General features: G+C 38.6%; 1 protein-coding gene across 4 annotated transcripts in view; it reads left to right on the top strand.

Annotated features, from left to right (window-relative positions):
* Positions 1 to 17,824, top strand: part of ASH1L (ASH1 like histone lysine methyltransferase) — a 64,572-nt gene that overhangs the window by 6,292 nt on the left and 40,456 nt on the right. For all 4 annotated transcript variants that reach the window (XM_075041049.1, XM_075041048.1, XM_075041047.1 and 1 more), the window contains exons 2-3: positions 1,907 to 2,429; positions 11,006 to 15,752. In XM_075041049.1, coding sequence (XP_074897150.1) covers positions 2,007 to 2,429; positions 11,006 to 15,752 — 5,170 coding nt within the window. In that variant the 5' untranslated portion in view covers positions 1,907 to 2,006. The remainder of the gene's footprint in view (positions 1 to 1,906; positions 2,430 to 11,005; positions 15,753 to 17,824) is intronic.

Raw genomic sequence — 17,824 nt, 5'->3', positions numbered from 1 at the left:
ACTAATCCTGCCTTCCAACCTGTGTCCACTGCAGTTGCCTTAGTCCTCTCCTAGTATCGCCTTTCACATTCCTTATCATTGCCCCATTTTATACAGTGCTTGTGTTCACTGAGCCACCTCAAAATACTACCTCCTCACTGCTGTTTTTCTAATTATTGTCTGGATAAGAGGCATATGGCTTTGGGACCTGCCATGTGCTGATGGGCTCGAGTATGCATGTGCTGCACCTGCCAGGAGCCAAATGTCATAGATAATTGCTGAGCTCATTGAAACCTTTTTTGAAACTATTGAAACTCATTTTGATATTCATTGAAACCACTGAAATCTTTTCATAGGATTCCTTACAATTCAGCCTTAATAATTGTATAGCAGATAAGAACAGAAAATCATGCTGGTTTAGTTCCTGTGATGCTCTTTCCAGTACATTGATATTTTTTTCAGACCTGTTTCTGACATATTTCATTTTCAAAAATGATTAAGGTATTTAAATGGTGAAGATATTTAAACACTTTCTGCTTAGAATGTCCCTAAAACAAGTATGTCCACCCAGATTGTTCTGGTTTGGCTCCTAAAACTTGAGAAAGGAGAACTTCTCTCCCACGCTGCTGTTAAGGCAAAGTAGGGATTGATCTGGAGTGGTTCGGTGTGCCACATCCACGGGTGGGCATATGGGCAACGGGTTGTCATAGCAGTGTCAAAAAGACATGATACTTTTTCAGTACACTACAAGGGTTGTGTATGTCCTTGTGGCTGTCACATTTCACCAGGAGTTCCTGTTCATCCTGTGCACAGAGTCCTTTTGAGGGTTGCTGATTTTCAAGCCCCCAGTTCTGTAAACATTGCATGTGTCCATTCTCTTACATTGTACTCGAAATATCTGACTGTATTGAAATGTGTATGTTTAGCGTCTCCTTTGTAACTATGATTTGTCCTCTTTGGTAGTGACCAGTACACCATATTTGTGTCTTCTGCAGATTCTTTCTATGATGATTTTTGTTTGCAGATACAAATATAATGGGGTACACATATTTTGTTTGCTCTTTGGCAGTGAGGGAAACAGCAGCTTACAGTTCTGTGGTGGTCTGTGTACAAACACAGAAGGCAATGCCGGCACACTGTGCAAGTAGTCCGCCAGCCAGGGTTTTGAAACCCTTGCATTAGCAAATTGATTCAAATCAGCTTTTGCTTTAGTTAAGATCAAAAAAATTCTGTCTAATATCTTACAATAAATAGGTTAATTATATGTTCATAACAGTGTCTCTGATGATAGAAGTGTGGACTTTTCTGTTCCCATGCTCCAGGACGTATAAATTAGTGTGTGAATGTATTTGGTGGGGTTGTTTGGTGGGGTTTTTTTCTGTTCTCCCATCCTTCTTCCTGAATTGTGGAAAGTCCTTAACTAATAAGCAGATTTTGTGGCATGTTTGTAAACCAATGCATACTTGGGTTAAGCTCAACTTTCCTACTGGCTCTGATGATTAAAATCGGATTGTCTCTGGGTTTTGGATGCTTTAGCATAGTTTTCATTAGCTGCATCATTCCTTAGATGCAGCTGTTTCAGTGGGTCCAGACTAAGAGTGGCAGTACTAGAAGTAGCTGGGTTCTGTTTGGTTTTTTAAAAACAAAAAAAAAATCATAATCAATATTAAAAGCCTTAACCATCATCTGAAGTGTCCTGTGGATGAGTTGGAAATTATAATATTCACGTACTTTTGATTTTTCACCTATCACTTAAAAGTGGTTTTACAGATAAATTGTATTTTTGTAGTAGGATACAAGAAGGGTTGGTGTTTTCAAACATCAGCTGTGCAATTTTGCTTGTCTGAACTGTGATTGTTTGCTTTCTAATTGTTTTTAATATTAATTTCTGCTAGAAAATCAAAGTTTACTTCTTTTCCTTCTACAGAGTAAAAAATGCTGGCTGCCAGTAGTAGAGCAGATCTTCTTTGGAACATATCTCTGTAAATCTTCCCTAAAATTACCTGAAGGCATATATTCCGCCTGTGATGGACCCTCGGAATACTGCTATGTTAGGCTTGGGTTCCGATTCTGAAGGGTTTTCTGGGAAAAGCCCTTCTGTAGTAAACATTGGCTCATTGGTGGGAAAAGGAGAAGTAGAGCTAGAAAGTTGCACCAAGGAAGAAGACGACAGTAAGAAGAAGAATCGGGAGGGGAACAGTACTGAGAATGGGAAGAATGAGGCTCTGACTGATGCACAGCAACAGTTTTCAGTGAAAGAAACAAACTTTTCGGAGGGAAACTTGAAACTGAAGATTGGTCTTCAAGCAAAGCGAACGAAAAAACCTCCCAAGAACCTTGAGAATTATGTGTGCCGGCCTGCTATAAAAACCAGCATCAAGCAACCAAGAAGGGCACCGAAGGGTGGGAAGATGACAGATGAGAAGAACGAGCACTGTCCTTCAAAACAAGTGAGTAGTGTGTTTATGTAGTGTTTTGCAAGTCATAGTAAATTTAAGGTGTATTTAAGTTTCTGGCATCTCTGTACAATCATGTTCTGCTAACTGTTTTTCCATGTAACTTCTGATATTGAAGATTCTGAAGTTAGAAATGGTTTGATTTAATTTCCATCGACAGGAAAAAATGCTCTTTCACAGCTTGCCAATGTTGGTTTCTTAACAGTAGTGGAAGATAATTCCCATATTAACTTGAAGTGAATGTCATGTAAATTTCTGAAAAGTAATAATGTAATTTTTAGTCTCTAGTATAGAATAAATTGGGGGGTCTTGTCTCTATTTAAATGGGGCTGTGTATTTGCTGTGCTTGTCTCTAGTATTTGGATTTATATTTTTTTTCTTACCTGTTAGAACCATTGTTTTTGCTGCATGTCTTAACTGACACTCTGCAATGAACATATCAAGCAGTGTCTGAAAAGTAAAAAATACTTTTCAGGATATGTTAGAAAACAGCCCAGTGATAAACTGCATGTAAATGCAGTGGCTTGAGAGATGTGCCAGGTATTTTCCAGATGTAAGGAGATAGCCCTGCCTTGAGTATGTTTTGTTTTTATTATCTGCATGAAGTAACAAGTAAGAGCAGCAATAACAGATATGGAAAATAGGATAAATGGCCAGAATTATAAATGTAGTTGCACAGATACTAAATTTCAGAAGTGTTTTGTTACAGCATGCTCTTTTTTCCAATATACATAAAAGTTTCGCTAACTAATAAAATGTTAGAATATACCCTCCACACTGTCTCCTTTTAGTCCAAGCCTACTGATTTAAAGCTGAAGATTTTCCCTGCATTCCTGTTTTTCTTGCATCTGTCTGTGTTTCCTTACGAGTGTGTGTTTGTCTCTCCCAGTTTCCTTGTGCATTCCTTATGTAGCATTGTTCAATTTTGCAACACCGGGTGATTCAGCAAGGGAATCCCTGGAAGTTAGAGCCCTTCCTTCACATGGGTTGTGTGTTCATGGGGCTTCTGTTTCAAAGGTTCCCAAGGCTGAAGGTTTTTCATTTCTCTAGACTGTGTCCTATTCATAAGGCTACCTGCTTAAATCTGTCCTGGCATATCTTTTAATGTAGAGGCTACCCAAAGGGAAGGAAAATTCCTTTATCTTGTACTGAGATGATGTCTGTCTGACATATCCAAACCTTTTTCTTTCCCCTGGCATACCCAGACTTAAATTTTTCTTGAGAAAGAGGATCTTCAAAGAGCAATAACAAACTATGCCCTGAAAGAACAAGCATGCTGTATGTTACATGTAATGACTAAAATTATTTTTTCTAGAGTCTACCATGCAACTGTGTTGGGGTTTTTTTTCTCCATGATAAACAGAAAGGCATTTTTAGTTAGCCTGTCAAACAACAAATTCTCAAGTGATACATTATGTAACTTAAAACTTTGGCTATGGCCTTTATTTTACGTTCTTCCATTTCAGAACAAGCTTATTATTTCTAATGATTTCTCTAACTTCCTTTTGAAAAAAAACTGGAGGAGCAGATCACAATTTATCATTATACTGATTACTTTTTTCTTTTTTTTCTTTTTTTTCTTTTTTTTCTTTTTTCTTTTTTTTCTTTTTTTTCTTTTTTTCTTTTTTTTCTTTTTTTTCTTTTTTTTCTTTTTTTTCTTTTTTTCTTTTTTTTCTTTTTTTTCTTTTTTTTCTTTTTTTCTTTTTTCTTTTTTTTCTTTTTTTCTTTTTTTTCTTTTTTTCTTTTTTTTCTTTTTTTCTTTTTTTTCTTTTTTTTTCTTTTTTTTTCTTTTTTTTTCTTTTTTTTTCTTTTTTTTTCTTTTTTTTTCTTTTTTTTTCTTTTTTCTTTTTTTTCTTTTTCCCCCCTTTTCCCCCCTTTTCCCCCCTTTTCCCCCCTTTTCCCCCCTTTTCCCCCCTTTTCCCCCCTTTTCCCCCCTTTTCCCCCCTTTTCCCCCCTTTTCCCCCCTTTTCCCCCCTTTTCCCCCCTTTTCCCCCCTTTTCCCCCCTTTTCCCCCCTTTTCCCCCCTTTTCCCCCCTTTTCCCCCCTTTTCCCCCCTTTTCCCCCCTTTTCCCCCCTTTTCCCCCCTTTTCCCCCCTTTTCCCCCCTTTTCCCCCCTTTTCCCCCCTTTTCCCCCCTTTTCCCCCCTTTTCCCCCCTTTTCCCCCCTCAAGACTCTGTTGCAATCAGTTGAGTATTGGGCCAATTTGGAATACCCACTCATTGATCTCTCTTGATGTCTGAATTGAGGTGGTACTTGCGACTGAATATCTCTTACTAGCAAGGAGAGCCATTAAGTATGGAAACTTACCCCTTGCATCAAGAGATTGTGCCCTGGGAATTTTTACCAGGGAGAATAATTAATATTTAAACTCAGACAGTGACACTGTGGATTCTTTATCCTTGATGCCTTTGTTTATATACTAGGTTTTTCTTCAAGAGATCTATCATATCTCAAATGGAAATTAGAAAGTTGGGAAACAAATATTACTGATATTATTAAATATTATTGATATTATATATTATACCATTGATACCATATCACTTTTTAATTCCACCTATTCTAAGTGGGGTTACTCCTGCTCCTTGTCTGGTGAACAACCTAAACACATAGTGTAGAGAAGCATAGATCTGTTGCATTGAATTTGCATTACTTAAAATACTTTCAGATCCCTGACTAATGATAATTCACTTCAGATACTCTGCTCCTTCTCTCAAATTGTACTGAAATGGTTTTCAAGTTGTTTAACTCTGTATGTTCCCTGCTGCCATTCTGGCACTTTGGATTGTCAGAAATGACACTTTACAGCATCCTACTGATTTCTAGTAAGTGTCTTTCTAGAAACAAATGGTAAACATGGTTTAAAACCATTGCATGTCTTGAATATAATACCCGAGGGATTATTTTTTTTTCTTACTGCAATGAAATAAAGCAAGTTTTAGCACTGCAAATTACACTTCAGAAAATGAAAGCAATCCCTTAATCTTTTCTTTCGATGGGGAGGAGGGGGGAAAAAGCAAATATATGATCAATTCGGAGCAAGGTGTGGCAATACTTTGAGCTGTGAAACTGAATTCTGTGTACTTTTAAAGGAGAAATAAATAATTTGAATGAAAATTCAGCACTTGCACTATACTAAGTTAACTACTAAGACACAAAGAGGAGTAGTGGAAATCTTCTCCTGGGAATATCAGTGTAAAAATTAAAATAGTAGGAAAATACTTTGCACTCCCATCTATGACAGTTATGCTTCTCTTTCAAGCTTAGTGCTGAAAGGACTCTTAAAACTTGGGGAGTGTCTTCAGTTATGTTAATAGAGGGGTTTCTCCATTCTGAAAGATGAGTGGGTAGGTGAGGTGGGTAACTTGTATAGTTACAATTTGTCCTCCAGAAATATGTAGACAAAAAAGTTAATAGTATTCCAAAGAGAAAAATCATAGAACAGAAGAGACACCTAAAAATGGCTAAGATTCCCAGGTGTTAAGAGAAACAAAATTACAAGTTACTGTAGTAGCAAACCAGTATTCAATCTGCTTTTTGACACTGAATATAAAATGTGGATTTCTTTCTTTCAGAAAAGTGTCCTGTGACAGACAGACATTGCTGTATGGCTAGTGTGCCTTTGCTAAGCCTGAAAGCCTGAGCCTTAGACATAAATATAAATTTTACTTCTGTCAGTTTTAGCACAAGAGGTGTATGAATGGTTTCTCTATGCTTGCAAGGTAAATGTAGCCAATGACATAGCAAAGTTGCATTACTAAAGTTTTAGAAAATAGGAAGGCAAGAAGTGATAGTAACAGCCTGCTGTAATTCTAAAATAGTCATGGTAAAACAGTGAAGCAAGTTGGAACATGCCCTTTTGCTCCATCTCCTTATTTCTTTGTAAAACTGCTGAGTGCAGTATTCTGTAGTTCTTTCTATTGCCCTTGGTTATGTAGGGAAGCTCTCAGGAAAGTTTGCTGATGAAATCACAGCCAGTAACTGAAAATTTTCAAGCAAAAAAGTAACAAAGCTAAAGAAGTGGTTGTTTTCTTTCCTGTTTGAGTGGCTCAAGAATATTTTCTGCAAGATCTGGGACATAAGTTTTTGACTTGGACTAATTACACAAAGTCATTTTTTTCCTGATAGTTAGCTAAAACTTGCTTTTAGAAAATACTAAAAAGCCTTGGTGCTGAAAAACAAACAGCAAACACACTTTCACTCATTATTATTTGGGGAACTTGTATAGAATATATTGATGCCACAACTATGCAAACAGGTTCTGTGATTCTTCAGAACGTTCATTTGAATTGCAGCCTGTGCATTGGCCAGAAGTACAACAGCTAAAATAATAATGGGTAAATCTGTGTGTGTGTGTATGTACATATAAAAATCCCTATTGCTTGCTGGTAGTTCTCAAGAGAATTAACAAACAGAATTTTTATTAACAAGCTGTTTTCTTCTAACTATTTCAGCTTTTGGAAGCTGAGACTATCTTGCATTTCCAAATTTGGTTCTAGTGTGAGAAGTGTGAATTTTACACCAGACTTAAGAGATACCCCTGTTCTTGTGAAAGATTATCTATTCTTAAGCTTTTTGAAAAAAAGTACCAATAATAATAACAGTAAATAATAACCTAGCAATAATAAACCCTGAGATCATGCTGTAGTGTAACAATGAATGCTTTTTTTTTTTTTTAGAAGTAAAGCCAATTTTTTGCTGTTGGTGCCTGTGATAATTCTGGAATGCTTGATTATAATCTTTTAATAGTTTATATCAAAATAACCTGGAATTTTTATTCCTCAAATTAATGTGCAAGTCTAGAAATCGTATGTCCACATAGGAGATTTAAAATTTCAAATTCATCTTAGTGCAAATTAATACCAATTTTATGAAAACTTACATGTTTTATGTAATTGCTTTGGGCGATTCTTTTGTTGGTTAGAGTTTTAAGCCACACAGTTATAGCTAAAGATTGCACAGGAATAAATGTTTTCGTTTTTAAAACACAAAATGTTTTTTAATGTAATATAATCTAGACCTTATTAACAGCTTTGCGTTTAGATGAAGCCTACCATCCGAAAGCCAGAGTAACATAGAGTAGGTCTAGAATTCTTGACTGAAAATACAAGATTCATCCAAGAAATTCTGTTTTAGACTTTTATGTGGCATTGTCAACTTGCATTGCAACGTAGAGGCATCAGTGAAGTAGCTTGAAGTATGTGCTTGTTTGCAGACTTATTAGGTGAGTTAGAGGGATGAAACACCTAGGAGATGTTAGGTTTGGTTGGTTTCAGGTTTTTTTCCTGAGTGATTTGTTAGTAGCCCTCACAAAACTATCTGCATTAAAATCTGACTTTATGCTTTCTCCAATATAAAACTGTGCATTTGTTCAAGTCAAACAGTGAAATAGGGCGCTTTACTCCATGGAACCACAAGAGAAAATTGGAACACTGAATATGCTGCATGTAAGGCCAGCTTCCAGCACCAGGAACAAAATGAAAACAAGAGACTGACTACACATTTGTAGAGCTGCCTGTGAATGTGGCCGTGCCAACTGTTGAAGCTTTGAAGTGCTGTATGCATTCAAAGCACTCTGTAACTTGATTTGGACTTCAGATCTCTCCTTCCCATCTAATGGAGTGATTGTTTGTGCAATAGTAGAAGTTATTTCAGGAAAGGGTGGCAGCTTTTTTGTCTCCAGTGCAGTAGGACATATCATGGCTGCTCCCTGCCTCCCAGCTGTATGTTTTGTGAGTATGAGGGTGGCTAAGTTGGGGGGAAGTTCCTGAAATGTGATGCTCTAGCGTAATTTACATAAGATTGCAGCTGCTATAGAAAAGCTGGGCTAAGTGCCAAACTATTCTCTGTAGACCACAGTCTCTTTTACACCACAGCTTTAAAACCAGTAACCGCTAGAACTGGTGGATTTTGTTCTACTACTGCAGCAGGTTCAGAGACATCTGACCTCAACCGATGCTCATGGCCACCCTCCCCTGAGAGAAGAACTTCGATCACTGACATATCACGGTTCTTGTGAAATCTTGTTTACTTTTTGGAAACACATTTGGGCTGGTAGGGCAGTGATCGTAACAGCTAGTGAAATTTAGCTTTTTATACATCAAGGATTTTAGTGTGGACCTAGTAAAGAAATAGGCAGTGATCGAGATTAGTCTGAGTCATATAGGGTGATCTGTTTTCCATAGTTTTTGGGTAACTTTCTTAAAAATACTTACAGTTGGTGCATACCACAACTTAACTCTATGGCTGGTGCTGGTAGAGTTGTACCCATGCTGCCTTAAGCCAAGAGATTTGCTTGATTTCCTCAGTGTATGAGCAGTGTATTCAAATTCTTTTCTTCCATTGTTGCCTTCCATACAGAAAATGTCCTTGTTATTCCTGAATATCATGGTTATGCGCTACTTAAGTTTTAATTTTTATCATCTGTTTGCAATAGTCTTTGGTTTTAAAAATGCTGAAAAAATTACAAATTTTTTTGACTTCTTGTCTGTCATCTCAATAGACGTTTCTTGTTTTGTTTTTCATTTTCTTTGAAATAATTTTCAGTGTGCTTGGAAAATTCACTCACCCTAGGTGAGAAAGAAACTTTCCAGGGCAAATACCTTCAGTTTTCAAAGAATACTTGTTTGATGCTGAAGTCACATTTTCAAAATCCTGGCATCTTATTTAGATCAAAGCTAGTGTTTGGAAGGATTTTCTTATTTATGAATTTATTTATTTATTTAAATATCTAATAAAATTTCCAAGCTCTTTGTTTGAAAAATGAGGTGGATGGGAAAAAGTGGAGCCTGGCAAGAGGCATTCAATACCCAGAAGTGGTAGAGTATGAGAATACAACAGAAGCTATCTAGTGGGGTAGCAGGCTATACAAGAGAAATAGAAGAAAGGAGGAGGAGAGTGTATACACAGGTGGCTCAACAAATACAGAAATGAAGAGTTGAATTCCCAAGTCTGTATTTAGGTGAATTTTTCAAATGTGTCTAAGTGCACAGAGCAAAGAAGATTAAAATTTTGTTCTAAAGTTCTGTTCAAAATTTAAGACCACAGAAAAGATGTAGTTCTCTGAAGGTTGTTATTCAGGTTGATCAGAAAGACTACTTTAATACTATTTAGTTAATATCTCTAGCACTCACAGTCTATCCCAGGTATGTCCAAGAGCGTCGGCGGGAGTGGTTGGATTCCAGGTTTGGAGTTGTGTTGTGCGTCATGCTGAGTCAGTGGTTTCCATGTAAGTGCCAGGCCTCTATGTGGGTAGAAGGAAGCACACCTCTTGTGCTGTCCCTGCAGAAAGGCAGCAGCTCAGGATGTGGAATGCCTGTTTATGCACTGCAGAGGCCCTGACAGCTTGGGCAGCACGTTACCCAAGCAACTACTTCCCATCTCCAGGAAAATGTCAGACTGAATCCAGCTTGCAGTCTTCTGTTTAAATGCTCCTGGTATAGCTTACTGAACAAATACTTCATTCATGATCAGCACCAAAGTTTGCTGTTTATCAAATTATTTCAAAGGAATCCAGGCTGTATCTTTCTTCAGCATAATTAGATATTAGCCAGCCATAGTTACAGTTTTGTAAAACACGATGAATCTAATGCTGACTGTAATCCAAGTACAGCAAGTACCATGCAATTGTCTTATTAATTTTTATTGCAGACGGATGAGTAGGTGTGGCATTGCTGCCTTTCACTCTTTATATAATGTTTTGAGATAGTAGATCCCAGAAGGTTTTCAAATTGTGTGTATATGTAATTATCTCATAAGAGATCAGTCTTTTATTCTTAGCCCCTGCTTGGAGTGAATGTATCCCATGCATTTCAGAGATGTGTTGGGCGCTGTATGTAGAGAAGAATATCCTTCCAAAATAAAAGATTAACTTAGTAAGATGTTCCTAATAGGATTTATTGAGATAATGGGTATTGCAATTTTTTTTTAACCTTTACAGAATAAATTTCAAATTTGGTTAGGTCAGAACTGAAAATAACTTTGCAAGTTTCATTTGCTCCATGTGTGTTGTGTGTACCCCCTCACCCCATACAAACAACAGACTAATTTGACTTATTTTAGTACTATCAGCAGTCTGCTGTGAGGAGAACCTGTTACTACAGTGGTTGAGGGTATCATGGGACTAGACTGAGAAACACTGGTAGAGCTTTGCACGGACAGGTTTACACAATGACTGCCCTTGCAGTGCATTGCTGAGCTACTTCTCAGTAGCATGTGAGGTCTTCAAGTGCTATCACACTATAAATAAATAGCCCAGTACATTATTGTTAATGTGGTTTTTTTTTAATAAACATCAACAGTATTTTTGGAGAATGTTTATAATTGGGGGACAGATTAAATAGTTTACATTTGAGGGCTGGGAGCAAGTTTGGGTTTCCTTAACATCAGAAAAGTCTTAACATGTCCACTGAAATACATTTGCTTTAAAATTAATAGGATCATGAAGCATGTGTTTATAGTTATCTTATTATTAAAAGCAGGTATTAATCCTCTCAACATAAAAAAATACTGTGTTACTCAGAGTCTTTGTGCTCTGTTCCTAAAGATTTGGAATTTTTTTTATTAACTTCTAGGACCCTTCGAAGTCATACAAGAAAGCTGGAGAAGTTGCAACAGTTGAATTGCATGTGGAAGAAGGTATACAAGTAGAAACAAATCCTTTATCTAAGAAAGTTTCCCCATTGCACTCTGAAATGACAGATTATATAAAGTCATCTCCTCCAAATCTTATCAGTAGCCATAATTCTGAATTAAAGGATAGAACACAGATTAATGGAGCAACAACTGTAACAGAAAAATTGGCTCAACTTATTGCAACTTGCCCTCCATCAAAGTCTTCCAAAACAAAGCAGAAGAAGCCTGGAAATGGAACTGCATCTGGTTTGGTTAAAGACTCTGGGAAGAAGCTACCAGGAACCATAACTGCAAGTGGGTTAGTTAATAAAGATCTGGTAAAGAAATTGCCAGGATCTGGTATTGCTGTTGGATTGGTTAACAAGGACTCAGGGAAGAAGCCATTAGGGATTGGTAGTGCAGCCATATTGGTTAACAAAGACTCTGGGAAGAAGCCACAAGGGATTGGCCCATTAATTGGATTGGTTAACAAGGACTCTGGAAAGAGGCCACCAGGGATCAGCACTCCGACTGGGTTAGTTAACAAGGACTCTGGAAAGAAACAGCCAGTGACCAGCTCTGCAGTTGGATTAATCAGCAAAGATGTTGGGAGGAAACTTCCGGGTATCAGCACTCCAACTGGATTGACTAATAAGGAATCTGTCAAGAAGCCAGTAGGGATTGGCACCCCAGCAGGATTGGGTAACAAGGATGCTGGGAAGAAGTTGTTGGGAATAAATAGTCCTACAGGATTGGTTAACAAGGATTCTGGGAGAAAGATGCCAGGGGCTGGCAATACGACAGTTCTGACTAACAAAGATTCTGGAAGGAAGACACCAGGGATTGGCAGCCCAATGGGACCAGTTAACAAGGACTCTGGGAGGAAGATGCCAGGAATTAGCAGTCCAGTGGGATTGGTTAGCAAGGATTCTGGAAAGAAGCCAACAGGAATGAGTAGTCCAGTTGGTTTGGTTAACAAGGACTCTGGAACTCTGAAAGCAGACACTCTTATGCCTGCCTCGGAGCCCTTTAAACTTCCTTGCAATTCAAACCTCAGTAGCCTTGAAAGCCATGAGACTACAGATTTAGTGAAGGAAAATACTACTAGCAAAACATTTGAGAAGCATATTATGAGACAGAATAAAGAAAGTATCTTGGAAAAATTTTCAATTCGGAAAGAAATTGCTGATGTAGGCAAAGAGATGTTTAATGAAGGAATCTGCATTCCACAGGATGCTTACTCAACCAGTGAAAAAGGGATTTATGAAACATCTAAGCATGAAAAACAGCCTCCGGTATATTGCACTTCACCAGACTTCAGAACAGGAGGTGCTTCAGACGTATCGACAGCAAAGTCCCCATTTAGTGCAGTAGGAGAGGGAAATCTCCCATCGCCTTCACCCACAGTGTCTGTTACCACCTTAAACAGGAGCCTCTCAACAACATCTTCACAGTTAGCATCTAACTCATTGCATTTAAGTTCCACAGCAGATCTCTTAGAAGGTATTTCCGATCAGATTGGCAAAACTCAGTTTTCTTCTGACAGTACACTTCTGAATATAAACAGAACATTGAACCATACTCTGAGCACCGATTTTAAAGGCGCTGATAAAGATTTAAATGATTCAAAAGCTACTTACATAGAAACTTCAAGAACTAGTCCTACAGGGAAAAAGCCCATTTTGGCAACTGAAACAAGCATTCATGCTACTGTCACCCCTTCAGTAGTTAGTTTTACAAGCTTGTTTAGTAGCAAGCAGTTCCTAAAGATCGGCACAATAGCTGCATCAGATAAATCCTGCCAAGGAGCAAAAAATCTGAGCGCTACTCAGCAATCAAAACCTTTAAAGAAAAGAAAAGGAAGGAAACCACGATGGACTAAAGTGGTGTCAAGAAACACATGTCGACCTCCAAAGGGTCTAGAACTAGAAAGGTCAGAGCTTTTTAAAAACATTTCATACAGTGCACTTTCAAGCAGTAATTTGGAGCAGGCCAAATTCTTGAAAAACATAGGATCGTCTTCATTTGTGGAGCATGAATTTGTCAAACATCAGTTGCCAAAACTGAATGAAGCTAATGGACAGTCTCTTGCACTGTTAGCTGAGACTGACAAGCAAGCTCAAAAGTTCTACAGTACTCACAAACAACCCTCTAGTTTGTGTATGTCAGATGATTTCTTACCTGACATGTATAAACCCAAAAGAGGAAGACCTAAATCCAAGGACATGCCAGAGCTTGAAGGTCCCCCCAAAAGAACTCTAAAGATCCCAGCATCAAAAGTGTTTTCAGTGCAGTCAAAAGAAGAGCAAGAACCTCCAATTTTGCAGCCTGAGGTAGAAATTCCTTCCCTAAAACAGAGCTTATCAGGACAACCGTTTCCTAAAAAGAGAGGGAGACCTAAAAGACAGATCAGGTCAGCAATTAAAATGAAGCCACCTATTCTTTCTGTGGCACCTTTTGTCGGAACAGATAACTCGAGCAAGGTAGGGTCTGAAAGTGATCAACATCAAAGTGGGGATTTTTTTGAGAGAAAGGACCAGCTCCGAGGTCCAGAAGAAGTCCAAAAACCTAGTATTTGTAGCATGACTGATTTGGAAGTAGACTCTGACAGAAAAGTTGCCAAGAGAAATAATGGACAGTTAATGAAAACAATTATTCGAAAAATAAATAAAATGAAAACTCTGAAGCGAAAGAAACTTTTGAATCAGATTCTGTCAAGTACAGTAGAACCAAATAACAAAGGGAAAGTGCAATCTAAACTCCACAATACAGTGTCAACTCTTGCTGCCACATTTGGTTCAAAATTAGGCCAGCAAATAAATGTCAGCAAGAAAGGAACAATTTATATAGGAAAAAGGAGAGGAAGGAAACCTAAAGCTGTCCTGAATGGTATTTTAACTAGCAGTTCTGCCAGTTTGACAGTTCTTGAGAAGTCTGCTCAACAAGCCCCTGGTACGTCACTGGGACAAGTACTTCCCCATTTGCTGCCTTCAACAGCTAATAATTCAGAGATTCTTCCATCTCCAGTTTGCTCCCAGTCTTCTGCAGTGAGTGGGGGACAGAGCCCTGTCAGCAGTGATGCAGGATTTATTGAGCCCAGCTCAGTTCCCTATTTACACATACACTCCAGACAAGGAAGTGTTGTTCAGACACTTGCGATGAAAAAAGCTGCTAAGGGAAGGAGGAGATTATCTCCACCTACATTGTTGCCAAACTCTCCTTCTCACTTGAGTGAGCTGACATCGCTGAAAGAAGCCACTCCTTCCCCAGTAAGTGAGTCTCACAGTGATGAAACAATTCCCAGTGACAGTGGAATAGGAACAGATAATAACAGTACTTCAGATCGAGCAGAGAAGTTTTGTGGGCAAAAGAAGAAAAGGCATTCATTTGATCATGTTTCCCTTATTCCACCTGAAACTTCCACTGTTTTAAGTAATCTAAAAGAAAAGCATAAACACAAATGTAAGCGCCGCAGTCATGATTACCTTAGTTATGACAAAATGAAGAGACAGAAGCGAAAAAGGAAAAAGAAGTATCCTCAACTTCGAGGTAGGCAGGACCCAGATTTCCTCGCCGAATTAGAAGAATTAATAAGTCGATTAAGTGAAATTAGAATAACACACAGAAGTCACCATTTTATACCCCGAGATTTACTGCCCACCATTTTTAGGATAAATTTCAATAGTTTCTATACCCATCCTACTTTTCCTTTAGATCCTTTGCACTACATTAGAAAACCCGATTTAAAGAAAAAGAGAGGCAGGCCTCCAAAAATGCGGGAGGCTATGGCAGAAATGCCTTTTATGCATAGTCTCAGCTTTCCTCTCTCCAGTACCGGATTCTATCCCTCTTATGGCATGCCTTATTCTCCTTCTCCCCTTGCAGCTGCTCCCATAGGCTTAGGTTATTATGGAAGGTACCCTCCAACTCTTTATCCTCCTCCACCTTCTCCTTCTTTTACTACCCCCCTGCCACCACCTTCCTACATGCATACAGGCCACTTGCTTCTCAATCCCACCAAATATCACAAGAAGAAGCATAAACTTTTACGCCAGGAGGCTTTCCTCACGACAAGTAGGACTCCGCTCTTGTCAATGAGCACATACCCCAGTGTTCCACCTGAAATGGCTTATGGCTGGATGCTTGAACATAAGCATAGACATCGCCATAAACACAGAGAACATCGTTCTTCTGAACAACCGCAGGTTTCCATGGACGCTATAACGGCTAATAGCTCTTCTAGAACAGTTCTGGAGTCCTTGAAGCGCTACAGATTTGGAAAGGAGGCAGTTGGTGAGAGGTACAAACATAAAGAGAAACACAGATGTCACATGTCTTGTCCACACCTGTCACCTTCAAAGGGTTTGCTAAGCAGAGATGAACAGTGGGTCAGGAGGGAGCCTTCGGAGTCTAATTCGATAGCACTGGGATTGCAGACACCGCTACAGATAGACTGTTCAGAAAATTCCCCAGGTCTATCCCTGGGGGGATTTACTCCAAGCTCTGAGCCAGCCAGCAATGATGAACACACAAATCTTTTCACAAGTGCAATAGGCAGCTGCAGAGTCACAAACTCTACCAGCACCAATGGACGTAAAAAATTAACTGACAGCCCTGGACTCTTCAGTGCACAAGACACCTCGCTAAATCGACCTCTCAGAAAGGAGCCGTTGCCTTCTATTGAAAAGGCACTACAGCCGGTGTCAGGTAAGGGACCTCTAATTGTGCATAATTTCCTATGAGTGTTGCTATTTTGTGTTGTACCAAATGTGCCAGAAAAGGAGGGCAAGTATAGCTTTGGCTTTGTAGGAATCTTTCGTTGTTGAATTTCAGTACGACTATTGCTTTTGCTCTTGAGTGTCTCTATTCTGTTAAAGCACTGTTCTGTGCAGCATTTGGTACAGACTAATGTAGTGTCTCCTCCGGAGCTGCTTATGGGATTGTGTAAGTACCTCTTCCCACCAGATTTTTCTTTGCTTTGTTATAGCAGTATGTAAAGTTATGCTAAGGATGCTATCTCATGAAAGGTCTTTTCTTTTTTCTTTTTCTGGAGAAATGAGTTAAAATTTCTCATGATTTTTGATACTTTAAAGGCCATGTTTCTGTTTGTTTTGAAGTTTGGTTGATGTGGTTTAGACTAGCTATAGGTACTACTATTGTGAATAACATTTCCATTTAAGAAAATGTTTCTTTTTTTTTTTTTTGTAAGTTGCATTTTAGTTATTTTGATAATCTCTACTACAGTATAGTTTTTGGTCCATGACTTGAGGCCTCTAGCAGTAGCTGGGAATGCCTAAGACCAAACCTTGTAATGACTGCTTTATTCATAGTTGGGAAACTCATCTTATGTAGCCTCAAGCAAGACTGAAACAGAACTAGCTGAGACTGTATACACAGAAAATTGCAATGACGCTTTCAGAGGATTGCTGTTTAAGGAAAAGACCTCCACACCGAAACGGTGAACTTTGTCATTTGCATAATATTAAGAAAAAAATATCTAATGTGAAATTTAGGACTTGAAGAAACTATATTATATATCACTTTCCTTACTGGCTTAAGTGTCACTTCCTGCTGTACTTCATTATTACAGATGTTTGTGGGAATAATTTTCACATTTTATCCACTTCTGTCTTAATTGCCATGGACATGTTAGTGAGACTACATAACAAAGATAACATAACCTGCAAAAAGCAGAAGTGTGGCTTGTGTTCTTACTTGCTTACTTCTGATGCATAAATTAAGTCTCATAGCTTCTCCTCCCTCCCTCCAATACTTGCCTACACTTTCTCTTGAAATTTAAATCATTTGTCCAAAAACACTTGCGACTAATGTTTCACAGACCAAAAGCCAGGCAAACAACCAGCTACCAGTAATGAGTAATAACCTCGTCACGTTCCTTACTCTCATCTTCCTCCTTTTCTTGTGATACTCCCATTCCGATGCCTCCTGCCACCTCCCTGCTCTGACTATGTATGGCTTTTTCTGGAAGGGTTTTTTCTCTTTGTTTTATTTTGGCATTTGGGGGTTTTATGTTTTGCTTCTTTATTTTAAGGGCAGTTGGAAGTGGCTGGATTCTTTTACAAGTTTGTATTACTTCATACTACTTCATATTACTAAAACTACTTGAAGCAGGGGGAGTCAGGAGAAAGCAATAAAGCCGTGAGATTGCTTCTCCTGCAGCAATGGGAAGAAAAATTCAAAGTGCTAGGTCACCAAAAGGGTTAAATTTGGCTCCGAGGAGTTTTAAGCTGAAACCTGCTGGTGAAGGCTCTCAATCACTCTCCCTCTTACAGTATGTTTGACTGGTTCCTCAGATGCCATGTATCACTTTCAGTAAGTGTGTTTCCCGCAATGGAAACCAGCTGTTTTTATTGTGAGGCTGGCTTTCAGCTCATCTCACTTTCAGCTTTCATCTCATTCACAAGGAGCATGCAGTGTATCAGAAAACTTAAAACTGCATCTAGTAAAAAGCCCCAGTAAAGTAAAAAGGCTGGCTTTTGGTTTGGGGTTGTTTTTTTTTAGATCAGTGTCAAGTTGCATGTTAGGTTTTGGTGTGTTTTGTTTTTAACTGTAGCGCTGAATTGTGATTCTGAAACTGTTACCATGGAAGACTTAGATGTTTTTGTGCACTTCAGAAAACAGTACAGATGGAGAAAAAACCTGCAGTGCATCAAAGATTGTTTATTTATTAAACGGGGTGCAATTTAGGTGCACAGTGGAGAGAACACTATCAGAGCAGTTAAAATGAGTAGCCAGAGACCGGCATCGGGGAATGCCTT

Source organism: Buteo buteo, chromosome 11, assembly GCF_964188355.1.
Source record: "Buteo buteo chromosome 11, bButBut1.hap1.1, whole genome shotgun sequence".
In the NCBI taxonomy this organism is placed as follows: domain Eukaryota; kingdom Metazoa; phylum Chordata; class Aves; order Accipitriformes; family Accipitridae; genus Buteo; species Buteo buteo.
Note: the sequence above shows the minus strand (reverse complement) of the source record. Positions and strands in the feature narration are given on the sequence as shown.